Genomic DNA, 17,140 nt, shown 5'->3' on the forward strand with positions numbered 1-17,140 from the left:
AGATGTGTTTAAATTCAAAAATTGTTTGATCCTAGCAAGTAGTATACCCTCAACAAACAAATAATGTAGGCTAGGCTGTTACATGACCTGTACTTACTGCAATACAAAGCCTGTTGAGTACAATCTTAGGTCCAGTGGCATAGTTGATGATTGCCTGCAAAAGCCTCTTTTTCAAATCCTCATACTGTTCAACAGGAACTTCTGACCAATTTTTCATAACTTTCATATGTAGTGTAGTTGCAGCAAAAAACTGGACTTCTGGAGTCTGGAAACAATAATACGGTTAGAGAGGTAAGTTTCAGATACAAACAATTTGAATATTTTGCTGAAAGAAAAATAAAAATATAGAGGCTTAAGCTCTTTAATATTAGATTGTGTTAAAATAAGAGAAAAATGTTAAAATAGTATAGGCCTTATAACAAATCATCTGCCTGGATAGCTGAGTGTTATAGAGCTTGTCTTTAAATCTGATGGTTGCTATTCGATTCCAAGCGGGATAATTTCTGGACCCATGCCATTTATTTGTAATTAGGCTAAATTAATCAGCCTATGATGCTATCTAAAAAGAGGTCGATGTTAGATAGTAAATACAACAATTCTCTTTTTCTTAATATTTTCTTTACAGTACCTAGAAACACTATTTTAATAGGCCCTACTTTAATTTAATAGAGCCAAAAGTAAAGAATCACTGCAAAACCGAAATAAGGTAGAGACTTAGTGATCAATAAATCAGCAAACACAACTTAAATAGGGAATATTTAGTTAAGCCACAGAAAAGTAAGATACAGAGAATATATGCTTATGGGACTACTGACACTACTGTGCGCTTTTAGCTCTAGTTTGGTGGGGCGGAAATGTACTTGAGCCAGGAAGAGCCCAAACGGCGATGACCACATAGCGTTGTTCTACAGCAGCTGTAGTGTACAGGGTCAGGGGGGAGAGCGGAAGGGGACGACAAAGAGAATTTACTGTAGACACTCAGCGACTAGTGATATACACCACAAAAGTGTAACATTCATAAAATTAGGTAAATAACAACACCTTGTACGGCCTGAAGATGGTTCCTAGCTGAACCGACGCAAAGTTAGGTATAGTTGCAACAAGCAGCAGTTTGGATTGGTACTAAATGGAGAATATAACAATCAGCAAAAAAACTAAATTTGTGTAAAGAAAAACAAATTTCGGCCTGGCTCCTCTTAAGTTAGGTACTTTAGTACTGTAGGCCTAATCCAAAATAATTTTGTATAATTTCAAGTTGTGTTTTACCTTTGACTATTGATACAACTTCAGTATCCAATAGCCAATGGTTTTACTTATAATAGCAATAGAGAATGTAATTTAAATCTTACCTTAGTTGGCTGAAGCAATTCCCAAACAAAACACCAAGCATTTGGTGATGTTTGGGCTGCTGTTAGCCATTGGTGGGCTTGAGCTTGAGTGGATGCATCAGTATGGTAAAATCTAAGGACGGCTTGTTCCAAGTTTTCTAAAGTAAAATCCATTGTAAAAGTTAATGGTTTTTAACTAATAAAATAATGTTAGAATATTATTCTTTCTAGATTGAGGTTAAAAAAATTTGTTGTTTGATTTTAGCTTTACATATTATTTAAATCCAAGTAAGCTTGGACTCTATTATAAATATTAAATTAATTTAGCGCATATTTACGATGTTTGTCAAAACTAGTACAATTTAGTGGTTATTCGATAAGTAAACGAATGCAACTACAACAAACTCTGCAGACGCTTCTTCCATCCATCCATCACGCTCAGCTCACACATTGCTTTTGCTTTTGCTACAGGTGACAGGAGCAGGACGACAGGACAGGAGACGCGACGCAGACGAGGAGACGGGAGGACTGGACTGAGAGAGGTCTCACTCCAGTCTCCTCCTCTGAGCTGGTCTACTCATAGAGATCGATGGTCTATTTGGCTGTATTTTTATTTCAGGATTAGTTTTGCCAACAGTGTCATTTGGAGGCTTGTGATTGGCTGAGGGAACACCAATAACGATAAGATGGGACGATATCGGCCTCGGTGGTCTATTCTATTCGATAGCGTGCCGAGCTGATAATCTGAAAGTGCCGGGTTCGAATCCCTCTGGTAGAAATAACTTTTTGTCTAATTTTTACTTTCTCCCCCTATACCATAGTATATGGAGAAAGTATTGTTTTCGTAAAAATTTTTTCAACTTATTATCATAGATTAAACATACTCTTATTATTGAACTTTAATCAACCTGAAATCGAAACATCCCCTCTGCATGAGACTGTGACCCCTACAGTACATCCGTAAGGAATGACGAAGAAACAAACATGCGCCGTTCCACTAGAGTCCGAAGGTCTCCCACCTATCTAGATATTACATATTACATAAAAAAATGGGGTGAATGTTATGATTATGTTTCAATTGTACTTTGTTAAATATTTCACCAGCTGTTTTATTTAAGATTGTTTTTGTTTATGTATGTAATGTTTACAGTTTTGTGTTATTTCTCTCATCTAAAATGTAGCGGATTTTAAGTTGAATAAACCATGTAAATTTGGTTTCTAAACATTTCTTTTCATAACTTATAAATAGCAGTCCTCATAGCTTTAAATTATATTTATTTCTTTATTAAGTTGTGTCACCTGATGGGACTAAAATAACTTTTGGAACCATGGGCTAATAATCCTAAACAACAATCAGTCAACATATATATAACTTAATATCAAACTCTTCGGTTTACATATTTAGGTGCATGAAATATCTATCGGTGACCAACCTGCTTCTAACAGATGTTCTACGTCGACGATGTAGTCTGCTTTCTAACCACTCACTACTCAAATGTCACATTTGTCTGCCAGCATGGCTGACAAAATGCATACAAGAGAGATATTGACTGTGTTAGTTTTGTGTATATTATGGTACATAGTTAGTTCTAGTAACAATGTTGTTGGTAAAATGGTTCTCAATGACTTTCCTTATCCAATGACTGTAACAATGGTACAGTTACTCTCCATAACTTTGTATTCAGGGCCATTTTTCAATATGTGGGGTGTGAGGAGGTTTGTTGATATTAGTTGGTCCTACTACTTCAAATTTATAGTTCCTCTCGCTTTAGGAAAATTTATGGCATCAATATTCACTCATGTCAGCATCTGGAAGGTTCCAGTTTCATATGCACATACTGGTAAGTGTTTAATACAGAAATTCAACTTTTCAATTATCTTAACATCTGTCAGGGCAAGTTAGCCTACACATTTCTTTTTTAAGTCAACCTGGTTTATTCAGGAGTACTCACAAATTCGCTTGATGAATGAAAAAAATACCAGCAAGTAATGCTTTGAAAGTGTTTTCAGATTTCTATATTTAGGCATATTTAGTTTTCCCTTTAAGCTTGTTAGGCTATACTTAGGCCTACAGTAGGCCTAATCTAGACATTGGTTAATCCTCAAAATTCAATTTTACACACAACCATTCCTAAGGGTAGACTTCCGTATCTGTTGGCACAAACAACCGAATGAAAATATCGATCATTCAATTGTTTCATTCGATATTTTCATTCGGTTGTTTGTGCCAACAGATACGGAAGTCTACCTATTCCTGATATGGCAGTTATCTCTTGGAGTTATAAAACTGCATTTTTGTTATTTGTGTAGCTATTGTGTGAACTGGCACTTTGCTGCACATGAGAGAAATGTTTACACACCAACATGTGAGAAAAATTTCTTGGGTGCAGCATAAGGCACTTTGCACTTGCGTTACACACTTAAATAATTAGTCTTTCAAACACTATACAACACGTTTTTAGGTTGGGTTAAATCCAAGCACTGAACAAAATGGGAAACCCCGCACCAGCTGATCATAGTTGTAGTAGGCTTTACAAGCCTACTTTTGAGACTTTGCTACCTTATTTTCAAGTGTACCACGTATTACGTGCCTAATAAAAGCACAATGTTTTATGTTGTTTGGTTGGAATACTGGAGTGCGGCAAAAAAAATGAGTGCTGCAAAAGTAAGTAGGCCTAAATGCAGCTATTAGGCCTAGCTACTTGGTGTGCTATAATCAGTGCAAGGAAGCCCACTTTGTCTGGTAACTGTAGGAAAAATTAATTGTGTCGAATCAAATCCAACATTCCTTCTTTGTTTACAAGTTATCTAAATGATAATATAAGTGAACCAAGTGAAAATAAGTCATTGTGTATACATTAATAAATTGAATCTAGGTGTTTAAAAGCATGGATTTTTAATTCACCTTGTAGAGAATATTAAATTATTTCCAAATTTATTTCCTTTCAGTGAAAGCTACAATGCCTCTCTTTACTGTTGTTCTATCCCGTTTAATCATCGGAGAAAAACAGACAACGAAGGTGAGTGAAATCTAACTAGTTTCATATTCAGTCGCTAAGACCATATAGTTTTTTTATAATCATAGGAAACCTTTAAGACTGCTTGGTCTCAACTCATTAGCATGTTTGTATCATATCAGCTGATATTGCAGATATTAGCAGATGTTGTAGTGAATTAAAACCAATGTCATGTAGATTTGTGAGCAAGGGTTTAAGTATAAATACCCCTTTATAAAGCTTCAAATAAACAATGCTATTTGAATAAATAAAATTCTGGCACTCCAGCCCCATCTTCAAATTCTCGAAGGGTCCTCCACTTCTTTCTTGTTCTCCTCAGAGACATTCTGCTGGCCCTTAATGTCGCACAGATGGTTTTCACCCTTATCCAGTTCATCACCACACTGTAAGGTTTCTTACATTTTTCTGTCAGTAGTTCTGCCATTGCTCTGAGCAAGGTTTGGAACTCCTTGCCTAACATTTTGTCTACAGAAGTGACTAGTGAGGCAAAAGTGAAAGAAGTGTTTCTTGATTCTGTTAATGTCAAGTACTTTCTTTTCTTCTCTCATTCAGCATTCTCCAACTTTCCGCATGGGAGGTTCGAGTACGATGGAGTATCAGTGTCAACGACATGTACATCAAATAATGCCGCTATCTGAACCTCCCATACACCCCTGCTTTCAGTGCTGCAGCATCACATGACCCTTGATCTGAGATCAGTGGTTCTTTTACACAGTTTCCCCATGCCATCAAACCAACTTCCAAAGTGTCCCTTACTTTGTTATGGCTTCTTATGATCAACCCACCTGTGCGACAGTTAATGACAAGTTCCATACTGAAGTTTTTGCCACAGCCATCGAGGGGAGGTGTACAAGAGTTTTTCCATATCTTACGGCAAGAGCATTTCTGAATTCCAGTGGAAAATAATTAGTTTTTTTAATGGAACATCACATGTCAACCATCCACTGTGCTTCGCTATAGTATTTGCACCTCTTAAGATAATTTTTTGTTTTAAAGGAAGATTTTGAATAGTTGATTTCAAAATGTTTTCTTCTAATATTCTCTCCTCTTTCCAGTTCTTTTTATTAATAGTAAGTGTTCTTCATGTACTGGAATATCTACTTATGTTTTAGGGAGTCTATAATGAACTTACAACATTTCTTTGAAGCTTGAAACAATGCATTTCCCTGAGAGGTCATATCAACTAAACCAATTCCATATTTTTTTTACTTGCAGATGTAGTATAGTATTATATGTTCATCTTGGTTTAGATGAGAGCCAAATAAAGCAGGAAATAGGTTTTGTTCTATTGTTTTTTTATCGGATAGAAATTAAAGTCTTCACTTTCAACAACCCTTAGAAACAAAACTTGTAGGTATATACTTTGTGGCAACAGCATGTGCCGATTGTGGATATTTTACAGCTATATTCGTCAGATTAAAGCTACAATTAGGGCCTACACCTTGTATAAAGTTTTGCTGCAATGGGGGTATTTCAATTTATATTATTAAGTGTCGAATCAATTCTTTGTTATGTACTGAACAATTTTTTTGCTATAACTTTATCAATTATTGATACCCAGCAACTTTCATCACATTAGAAATCCTCACTAATGCTGTCTGTTAATTGATACCTACAAGGTTTATTTGATCTTTAGGATTTAACATGGAAACATTGAAACTCGCTTACTTAATTTGATAATATTTCCAAACAGTAAGGTTATGTTAAAGTTAAACCATTGACTGGATACTGAATTGTCAAAGTTGTACTAATAGTCAAAGGTTAAACTAAAGATTTTAATATTCCCTAATTCAATTCCAGGTATACTTATCACTAGTTCCGATCATCACAGGTGTAGCAATTGCTACAATGACTGAGCTTTCGTTTGATTTGACTGGTCTACTCAGTGCTTTGGCCGCTACCCTTCAACATTCCCTGCAAAACATATTCTCCAAAAAGGTAAGTTGACATTACACTTGGACAATTTCCAGCATGTATACCTAGCTGATGAGTATTGTTTTTAGTTGTCATGCATGATATGAAGTATAATGGAATAATCACTAATCAGCTCATTTGAAACTCGACTGAAAACTTTTGGCACCCCATGTTATATACTTAGTAAACAATTTTGTGATGAGCAAAAATATTTACAATGTAAATTTAAGCTATGGTGTTGAAAAACTCTTGTTATTGACATGTTTAATGTTTTTGTCATACTGTAGTAAAAGTTGTTCTTACTTCATGCGTTGTGGGTCTAAAATAGCTCCTTTTCTCCCTAAGTAAAAATCAGCTGTTGAAACTTCGATTGCAATTGCTTGCATCTATTGAAATTATGTGTCAATACAATCGTAATAGACGATATGATTGAATCACTTAGCTGCTTGTTTGCATTTTAGCAAAATTGAAAACAAGTTGGAGTTGTTTTGATAGGTTATCATTAAAACATGTTGATAATGCCAAATACATGAAAAGTAATTTCGTTTGTAACTTAGTTTGCATAATGGTGCAATATGACAAAAAATATACTTTATCACACAAGCAAAAGGTATCTTCCCAATTCTAGCTTGGGTTTCTTTAAACTTAAGTTTGAGTTGAAAAGAGTCACTTTACGCCCTAGTGATGAAATGTACTATTTTTCTCTTGTGGATAGATTGTTACATTTAACATTTACTGTTTTAACATTGACTATTGGAATATTGATAGCCAAAGGTTTTACTTTCAAATTGACAGATTTTTGTGTAATATGTCAATTGTTGCTCCAATGCAATGTACCTATAGACTTTTTTATCTACATGGCAGAAAGTCCAACAAATGTCATTTTATATTTTAGACATTTTCTCCTAATCCCCAATGCATAAATTGTTGTATCAGTTATATTCAGTTTCTTTAAACATTTTTCAGCCACATAAACAATATTAGCCTAAATGATATCAAATGAATAAATAAATGAAAAAATTTAATAATGGACATTTTTTTCATAAGTACTTTTTATCTAGTTGTGATTAATTTATTTTTCTACATCATTAAGTTTTAGTAATCATTGTTCAAACTAATTATTAACTACCAAAGTAACACTTTTTAAAGTCAATTACATGTACATTCCAATTTGATTTGATTTGATAATTTGAGGCCTATTTGATTTGATTCTGTCGTTTAATTTAAAGAACCAGATAATACCGGTACAATACACTTGTAATTACTATGTATTCAACCATGAACAGTTTAAAGAGTTGAACATTAAATAAACTGTTATTTGTTGATCGTTATGATAAGAAACAGTCAAACTGGCCAAATATTATTGTACTTCCTGATTTATATTAAACTATACTCCGCGCCAAAGCTGGTGGCGGACTGAGGGATTAGGACGGCCAGGTCGGTGAGCAGGTCCGGCCTATGTAGTCCTACCTGGCGGTCCTAATCCCTCAGCCGCCACCAGCTTTGGCGCGGAGTATAGCTGGCCCGACAGACGTTGTCCTGTCCTAATGTGGTTTTATGTCAAATGCTCGTTCATTTACAAGATGAGCTTGTTCGCATCGCTAAATCACGTCCTGGTTGAAGTTCGGTGGGGGCTCGTTTGCTGCGCTCTTAAATTTTAAAAAAACTTAAATTTAAGTTTATACGGGTGTCTATTTGAAACAAAACATCAGGGCTAATTCATTCGGTTTTAATTCCAGGTTTTACATGACACTGGGATTCATCATCTTCGTTTGCTGCATATTCTTGGTCGTCTTGCTTTGTTTTTGTTCTTCCCAGTCTGGCTGTTCTTTGACTTTCGAAATGTCATGAATGAAAAAATATTTGTAAGTATATTTTTTTCAAATACAATTTGTGGTAGCGTACATTGTGTTTGGGTATAACTTGAACACTTTGTATTTCACTCTATGAAAAGATCAAAAAGTTTCCATACAAAGGTTTGTCGCTCGTCACTCATAATATTTTCTTAATTGTTAATCTCTCTGACATTGCCACTTTTTCCAGTACCGTAATAAAAACAATGTAATCTCACTCACTTTACTATAATGTAGATGTAGGTACTGTTAAAACTTAAAATTACTACTCCCAAGGCACTAAACAAAGCTTATGTTACGTACTTGAGATTACTCAAGTTTAACTCGGTCATTTGAAGTGTTCTCTTATCTTGGGAAAATAGCATTCACAAAAATAGGCAATTCTAAAATATGAATGAAATTACCTAATTTAAACCATGTCTAGTCAGAGTGGACTTTTTGTACTCAGTCAAAGGAAGAAGATAACTAACAAGTGTATTGTGTTCTATTAACTTTTATGCCGTTGTTTTACATGTTTATGATTAATTTATAGAATATAAATGATTCAATATTAATTGGTCAACCAATATTAATTAACCACTTAACCAGCATAGTACGTGTTAATAATTTTACAGAGAGTAAATAAAAATACGTTGAATAACACTTGAAACATTTATTTACACTTACACACTGTTTTAAAGGGAATGTTGCTGGAAGTCAACAGTACCGGAAGATCAAATAATTTATACCTGTGCCGCTAGGTCAAAAACTACAATGTTTGCAGTGTCTGTAGATCAAAAGTCCCAGTAAGTCAAATAATACAGTCCGAGCTAAAAACGTGGTCTATGTTAAAGCAATTGACTTATTGGGAATTTGACCTAATGGAACAGCAGTTTTAATATAACGTAATACGGTAAAATACAAGTTCAGTTTCGCTGAGTCAACAGTGCCGGAAGATCAAAAGCAATAAAAGTGAACGTCGATTCAGTGTAAAGTAGACCTCCTGCAACGCTTACTACACCAACATAACTCGCTTTTAGTTACTTCGTGTTTTGTCATAATTAGAATAGAGCTAAAATTATCATATTTGGTACATAGCTTATCTATTAATGCTTCTTGCCAACTGTTTGGTCAACACTGTAAATAGGTATAGTTTATGTAATGAAAAGCCTTTCGTCAAAATTTGTGGCATAAAATACACGCAAGGACGATCTGAAAATTTCTGGTTATTATATACGTTTGTAAAAGGAGATCTATTTAATTTTAGAACTATTTTATAAGTTATAATGTAGTCTACACATAAAATGTGTAAATGTATTACGCCTCGGAAGGGTTGAAACCTGTCCAAACTATCATATATATTATTAAAACGTAAATATGGTTTTTTCACATTCTGAATCAACCAGTCGACGGATTTTCATTATTTTTGTGTTGAAAGAAAGATAATTTTGAGAACTTGGGAAAGTCAAAGCCATAATTATAATTAAGGGTCCCAGTTTTTTAGAAATTAAGTTTTAATTTTTTTAAAGTCTAGCAGCCGACGCTAACCTTCTAAGCCAGCTTTTAGTACAATATAATTTGCTTAGCATAACAGCTGTAAACATTCAGCATTTGTGACACAAATTCAGCATTTGGAAACAAATTTAAACTTAAAGACATATTTAGAGTTGACTTATTTATACTATGTGTAATGCTGACCATTGATACATTCAATTCCTAGGTATGAGGATGGCAGATTATTTAAATTTGCATAGAAAAATAGTAGGATGTTCAAATTATTTTTTAAAGGAATCTTTGTAATCATCGATTTGTTTTAGTCCCATATAATTTGTTTTAACTAACAGCTGGTTGAATGTAATATTGTTCTATATAACTATTAGGTTTTTGGCGAATTTCCTATATAGGGAATAAGCTATTACCGTAGTACTTATGGTAACACCTGGACCCGGGACCGATTTAATTTTTCGTTTTGAGGTCCCTAGAGGCCAAAAACACCATCCATTCAAATTCATGTATACAGGGTGATCAACTCAAGGAGGCCACCATTGGGAAGTCGGAAACGGTAAGAATTAGAGAAAACATTAAATGGGGGACATTCCTTTATTTTTTGTGGCAGTTAAAAATATGATTTTAGTTTTTTTATCATGTTTTCGGATAGAATATGCAATTTAAAAACTTTTTTAACCTTGACACTTTTTCGATAAACCCACTCGTTTAGGAGTACAGCCTATGGAAAAATGACTTCCGGTGTACATTTTACATCATGTAGCTCCTAAACGAGTAAGTTTAGAGCAAAATTGCAAAAAGTAAATTAGTCTTAGAATTGCATCTTCATTCCTTAAAGACTATAAAATAAAAAGTTTTCCACTTTTCAAGTTTGCCGCCATTTTTTTAAATAATATAATTTATATTTTTAATTAACTTTATGGTCTTTTTGGAATGTGGATGCAATTGTAAGACTTTTTTACTCCTCGTTTTTTTGCTTTAAACTTACTTGTTTAGGAGCTACATGATTTAATATGTACGGTACAACGGAAGTCATTTTTCCATAGGCTGTAACTCCTAAACGAGTGGGTTTATCGAAAAAATGTCACGGATAAAAAAGTTTTAAAATTGCCTATTATGTCCGAAAACATGATAAAATATAGGGTGTTCGATAAGAAATTTCAAATTTGGCCGCCATTTTGGAAAATGGCGGCTGAATTTCAAAAGACTAAAATCATATTTTAAACTGCCACAAAAAATAAAGGAATATCTTCCATTTTAAGTTTTCTCTAATTTTTACCGTTTCCGATATCACAATGGTGGCCTCCTTGAGTTGATCACCCTGTATAGCCTATATTTATTTATTTATATATTTTTCCTGGGGGGAACCCCAAGACCCCCTCCTTTTTGGAGGGTATTCCATACCCCCCAGGCCCCCGGGGACCCCCCCCCCCCAAAAAATATATGTCTAGGAGCGCCCTTGTCTTCTTTACCTATAAAACACATGGGATACAGCCTTTTCTTCACTGATCACGTAATGTGTGATTTTCTATAAAGTCTTGGAAAAATAAAAGGTAAAATAGATAGAATAAAGGTGTACTGTATGTGGTTTACACACAAATATTCATCAAACTGTGTGATATTTTGTTATTGCAATGAACAATTTGGGAGTATCGTATTGTTTAAGTCGATGGAAAATCTCTGTTGATCCTGTTTTACAAGCAAACCAAAAAGATACATTAGTCACCACTCTATGCGACATATTCTAACCAGAAAATTGTAATCGTATGGTTCTATAAGCATTGATAGGATTGCAAAGTACTTCACAAACATTATTTCAAGGGTAATAACAGTCACAATTTCCGCCGACTTTAAAAGAGTCAACTAAACTACTATACTAATGGACACACAACTAAATGAAACTAATGGAACAACTCACGATGTACATATAACAGTTCGATATAAGCATTGAGTATACACGTCAGTGTACCACAAAGGACCACAAAGGCTAAGACATACGTGTATACCGTACCCAATGACATAAGCAACGGTTCTTGCAATTTATTGCTTATTGTTTTTTAGAGTTGTTTTCGGACTTACTCTGTTTTCGGACGTACTCACACTCGTATAAGGTTGTCCACGTTTGTCATTGATAATGTAGCCATGTTACATGGTTACACCCGTTGTCAAGAATATGGTTACAAGTTTTCCGTCTGTTTTTGAATAGCGATACATTTTTTCACATACTTAAGAACCACCTGATTTCGTGCATTACATGTTCGTCTCAATTTTAATTGCTTTAGTAGGCATTATTTTGGTTGATGAGGACTTCAATCGGTCCTTTCAATGATAGCTCATGAAATATAGTACTTTGTCCATTAATTTTATTGTTTGGTAAAATGGATTAAATGCAAACCCAAATAGAAATAGTAAATATAGTATTTGAAACAAATCAGTAACATGTGTAACCTACATTATTTCCTTGAATTACATAACAGCAATTAACTGGGCTGATCCTAATATAAAAAAATCAATATGTTCTTCATAGGCATAACATGGGTTCATAGCATGAGCCGCTGGGGCTGAGCCCAAGGGATTTAAAAATGTAAGGTTGGTTTGCAAATGTACGTGACACGCTCTTTCTAATGAGACATGAATGGTCAAAATCACCTAAGAAATTCGGAGTTCAACGGAAAAATTTCGTGTTGGCGTTATACATGCAGTATGGTTGAAAAGTCCTGGATTGGCTATATTTTTTTTAACAATATAGATTAAGTAGTGAGACTTAGTATATCAATAATATATAGACATAAATATCTACTGTCTTAAGCTATTATCACTGTTTAATCCCTTAAGGGGGATGGACCACAAAGGCTAAGACAAAATTCTTATATAATTTTAATACTATTTTACCTGTTTTTGAAATGGCGACCATACAAATGTGAAATGTATGCATTTTAAGCCAAGTATGAATGGAGTTGAGTGTGTGATGAGTGGAGCGATCTTGTTGTCCTGTTAGTGACTAAGGCCGACGTAATCCTTAGACACAGCTGTTAATTAATAGTCCATACAGTCAATTAATAGCAGCAGAGGTCAAGTTTGGTAGGTATCAAATTAAAGGTTTTTATTATATAAATACATTGCCGCAAACCCAAACTCAAACGATGATGATGATAATAATGTTAATGATGTAGCTAAAACGTATCGTTTGAAATTTAACAGCTGAAAATAAGTTAAATAGAAAAGGTTTTGGTTAAATCCATCAAATTGTTATTGGACACTAGTAAGTACTAGTGCACTTTTTTATATTGATTATATTGATTTACTTTGGATTTTAAAAATGTGAACGTTTTATTTTATTAAAGATTTATGGTGATACGTAAATATTGTGGTGTAGTAAAGTATATTATATTGTAGTTAAGTGTTAAATTTTGAAATTTTAGGGTAAATCGAGATGAATCTTTTTTTATAACATGGGTCTCTCCTACCTACATACCAAGTTGGATACATACCAAGTTTCATAAACATCGGTTGGAAAAGTGTAAAGATAAATATTTGTATGTAAAAAATACAAAATGGCGGATATCTGGTTAACGAAACGATTTTGGAAAAAATGTTATCCTTAATTTTCTGTTTATTTTGACCCAAGGAATTAGGTAAAGTATCTCCCCGCTTATTTTTAACACCCTGTTTATGATGTATTCTTATAAGTGAAAAATGTAAGCTGGTAATACAGAAAGATGTTTTATAAATAATATGAATGTACTGGTGATCTGTATATTCATCTTTTTCTTGTTCTTAGAACTGTAAATTAAAAGCCCACTCAGCAGTCGCATCGTACGATGTAGTTCTTTCCATGCGTTGCGAAATGTTAAATTTGCCGTCCTCTTCAACCCAAGTTATCTATTGAACCACTGATTGTAAAAATTCAAAAAAATATATTTTACGCATCACACTTTTGGCTACAACTTTGCCACAGACAAAACCTCTCTAACCCGAAAACAAACAAAAATCTCGCATGCTAACTTTTTCATGTTAGAAATCACGATTTAAAACTATTTCACCATACATTTTAATTTTTATTAATTAGATCGGTAAATAGTTTAAAGTTCCAACAATATAGTCATCGAGTAGGACTAACCAAGAAGCTCTGTGCCAATTTTCAAAATTTTAGCACAACTTTAAGTACACCAAAACACGAAATTATTGAAGTCATGCGTCGAGAGGACTATCGTTGTTTTTAACAGATTATACTTTTGACCTTCCGGCACTGTTGACTCAGAGAAACTGAACTTATATTTTATCTTATTTCGTTATATTAAAACTGCTGTTGCATTTTAATGGGTCAAATTCCCATTAAGTCAATTGCTTTAACATGGACCACGTTTTTAGCTCGGACTGTACTATTTGACTTACTGGGATTTTTGTTCTACAGACACTGCAAACATTGTAGTTTTTGACCTAGCGGCACAGGTATAAATTATTTGACCTTCCGGGACTGTTGACTTTCTGCAACGCGTCCCAATAGATGGGGAGTATTTTACCGATGAGTGTAGAATGTTGTGACATGATTTGTGTAGCTTTGTTACTAAGATCAGCTGTTTCATAAGCTAGATTCATAACCAAACTTCGACTGAAACAGTTACCCCATAAAAATCGATTGTATTCCTGTCTTAATGTATGTAAAAATCGATGGTAAGCTTTTATTTTTTGCTTGCCTATAGTCGGTTCACAAAATTAGGCGGTTTGAGGGAAAGTTCCCCCACTACTTTTTTATGTTGCAGCTGATTGACTTTGAACTCAACAGCTGTTGAGCTATATTATTTTAAAGAGTGATCAAGTGGAGGGGATAGATTTCTTCTCCTAAAACCGAATAAATTATGTGAACAGAGTACAGTATAATCAGGTCTATAGTTGGATGATGGGTCAAAACTGGACCCAACTGTCATTGATCATTGGATTAATAAATGAATGACTCGTCTCAATCCATTCTACACTAATCCTGTCTTCATATCCAACTTTTAAAACACACCTAGGTAGCATTGCTGCCTCAAAGTAACAATAACACTATAGTATTAATGATTAACCACATACTGTTTGCAGGTATCCAAAGACAGCTATCGCATCATTGCACTGTTGCTCACCGATGGAGTGCTATCGTGGCTACAGAACATTCTGGCGTTCAGTGTCATGTCGCTGGTGACATCGCTTACATATGCAGTCGCAAGCGCCAGCAAACGCATCTTTGTCATCGGCGCATCATTGCTAGTCCTGGGCAACCCTGTGACTGGCACCAACGTGTTTGGAATGGGCCTCGCGATACTGGGTGTCTTGTGCTATAATAAGGTGGGTGTTTGTTGTTGGGACGTAGTGATCTAAGAGTGAAATAAGTATTCATGTAAGATTATAAGAGGTTTGGTTTGCTTTCAATTTTCTTTGAGGTTAAGGATCTAGAGCGTAATGATTTATTTTTAGTGCAAATTATAGGATTTTAGTTTTGATAGCAAGCTCACCTGAATGGAAGAGCCAAACAAACCCAACTCATAAACTTTTATGCTTTGATTTACAGCATTGCCAACCGAGGAAGGTGTATATTACCTACTGTATAAGGATTTTCTTGCCATCCCAAACTCGGGATTATATTAAATCGAATCGCAGTGTGGTCCTCTTAAGCTTGTTGTGTTGGCTCTTAAAATGTTTGTCTTTTTTTATCCAACCTTTGGATTTATTAATGTAGAAGACCAAAATAAACGTTTTTGCAAAAAGGGAGTAAGTAAGTAACTAGTAAGTTTTCCAAGTTATTATTGTTCTCTGTAATAATATTATGTTCAAAGAGTTGGTGTCCCAACCTTTAAAGTACTCCTTGGAAAATGCTCATTTATGCACTGTAATGTCTCTTGTTTCAGGCCAAATTTGATGCGAGGCATGAAGAAAAACAGAAAACAATCCTCCCATTTTCTCAGAAGAACAACTGGCAATCAAACGGTGTTCCTTACTCATCAGTACCCTCCTTCGACTCGTATAAACTACAAGATAACTCTCACAGCCTCAATAACAACGGGAAAAGTGTCCATTTTGTGTAGGCCAGTATTAAGCTTTACTTACTTTGACTTGTAAATATGCTATGGTTATTTAAATTTGTCTTAGAGTTTCTTTTATTATTTATCTGAAATTGTGATAAAATTCAAGAAATGAAATATATTATTTTGTATATAATTTTAACTTGGTTGCAAAGCAATCAGTTTTGTATGTGAATTGGGTAGTTTTAATTGGATTGAATAACTTATTTTTATTTGATTCAATTTTTTAGTATAAACACTACTTGGTACACTGGCATAATGTATTAAAATATTATTTGAACATTTCACGAAAACACAAAAACTCTGTATGTAAGCCCTAATGAACTATGAACCTTTTACAGGAGATAGTTGATTATGCAGTACATTGGCCTACTACTTTGATTTTCCAGCAAATATTTTAATTTTCTTGAAAATACTTAACTAATTGTTTAAAAAAGTAAGACACAAAATTTAATAAATTGTGTTTAAATTTTTCTTTTAGGTATATTTTACTTTTAAATTATTGAAGTGTCCCACCAGGTTAGCAGAAAGTTAGGAATAAGCACATTTGTTAGCAATCATCTTCATTATGGATATTAGGCCCTAACTGCTCAATTAGGCCGGTCAATCTGTATAGGAAAATGTTAAGTGAGAATCAGAAGCAAATGGTAGAGAGATTCATGTGATAATAGGAGGATATTACAGCCTAAAATAGATTTTGTAACCTTATGAAAACCAAATCACTGATCACTTACTAGTGGTTGGTTGATAATGAGGGCTGTTGTAAATTCTCATAATAATAAGATAGACTTCTCAGCCTTTTGAACAATCCGGCGCTTTTTTTTGTGTTAATTTCTGGTAACACTAAAATGTGCTGATATTATTTACAGATTCTCTTTTATTTTAGGACAAAGTTTAGTGTGTACTTTACCTGTTGGTAAATCTACTTACACGTAGCGTTTAGTTCTCATTATCCAATAGTCAATGGTTCTGTCATACTAGCTTATGGATAAGCAGTATTAATTTAATACATTGTTCTATTCTGTGTTATTTATTTTAAATAATAATTAAAGAAAAGAGATCAACATACTCAAGCATAACCAGATATCAACCAACCTTAAAATGTATTCAGTAAGGTTTCTAAAAAGGTGTATAATCTATGGTACAGTTTAGTATAAGGTTGATTTGTAGACAATTTTTTTCTGTGATGTTATTAAAGCAAAAAAAGCAATAAATTTTACTTCCTCATACAATATAAGTGCATATGAAATTTTCTGCAGTAAAATTACTTGATAATTTTTTTTACTAGCTCACTTTATCTTCTTACAAATGTTACGATCAATAAACATATTTGTATTAAGAGCTGTGGATACATTTTTTATTGAATGTATATACAAGCTCAACACTGTAAATATTGTAATATACATAGTTAAAAAAAAAAATTATACAAAGTTATATTTTTATGAATTTTGTGTGTGTTGTATTTAAAACCTTCACTCTATCAG

The 17,140-nt window shown here is 33.9% G+C and overlaps 2 protein-coding genes across 2 annotated transcripts in view; one reads left to right on the forward strand and one right to left on the reverse strand.

The window, feature by feature from the left end:
* The window catches only part of LOC128995200 (importin-13), a 28,758-nt gene extending 27,000 nt beyond the window's left edge, over window positions 1-1,758 (reverse strand). The window contains exons 1-2 of the mRNA XM_054420133.1: window positions 1,350-1,758; window positions 98-265 (exon numbers count right to left, since the gene is read on the reverse strand). Coding sequence (XP_054276108.1) covers window positions 98-265; window positions 1,350-1,502 — 321 coding nt within the window. The 5' untranslated portion in view covers window positions 1,503-1,758. The remainder of the gene's footprint in view (window positions 1-97; window positions 266-1,349) is intronic.
* A 1,039-nt stretch (window positions 1,759-2,797) lies between these two features.
* On the forward strand, window positions 2,798-16,735 carry LOC128995845 (solute carrier family 35 member E1 homolog). The gene is made up of 6 exons (XM_054420866.1): window positions 2,798-3,169; window positions 4,278-4,348; window positions 6,146-6,283; window positions 7,999-8,124; window positions 14,680-14,922; window positions 15,483-16,735. The coding sequence occupies exons 1-6, from the start codon at window positions 2,824-2,826 to the stop codon at window positions 15,657-15,659; spliced, it is 1,101 nt and encodes a 366-aa protein (XP_054276841.1). The 5' UTR covers window positions 2,798-2,823; the 3' UTR covers window positions 15,660-16,735.
* Window positions 16,736-17,140: the final 405 nt, after the last annotated feature.

This window comes from Macrosteles quadrilineatus, unplaced genomic scaffold (assembly GCF_028750875.1).
Source record: "Macrosteles quadrilineatus isolate MER2022 unplaced genomic scaffold, UCM_ALF_1.0 Scaffold_5__1_contigs__length_97177068, whole genome shotgun sequence".
Classification (NCBI taxonomy): Eukaryota; Metazoa; Arthropoda; class Insecta; order Hemiptera; family Cicadellidae; genus Macrosteles; species Macrosteles quadrilineatus.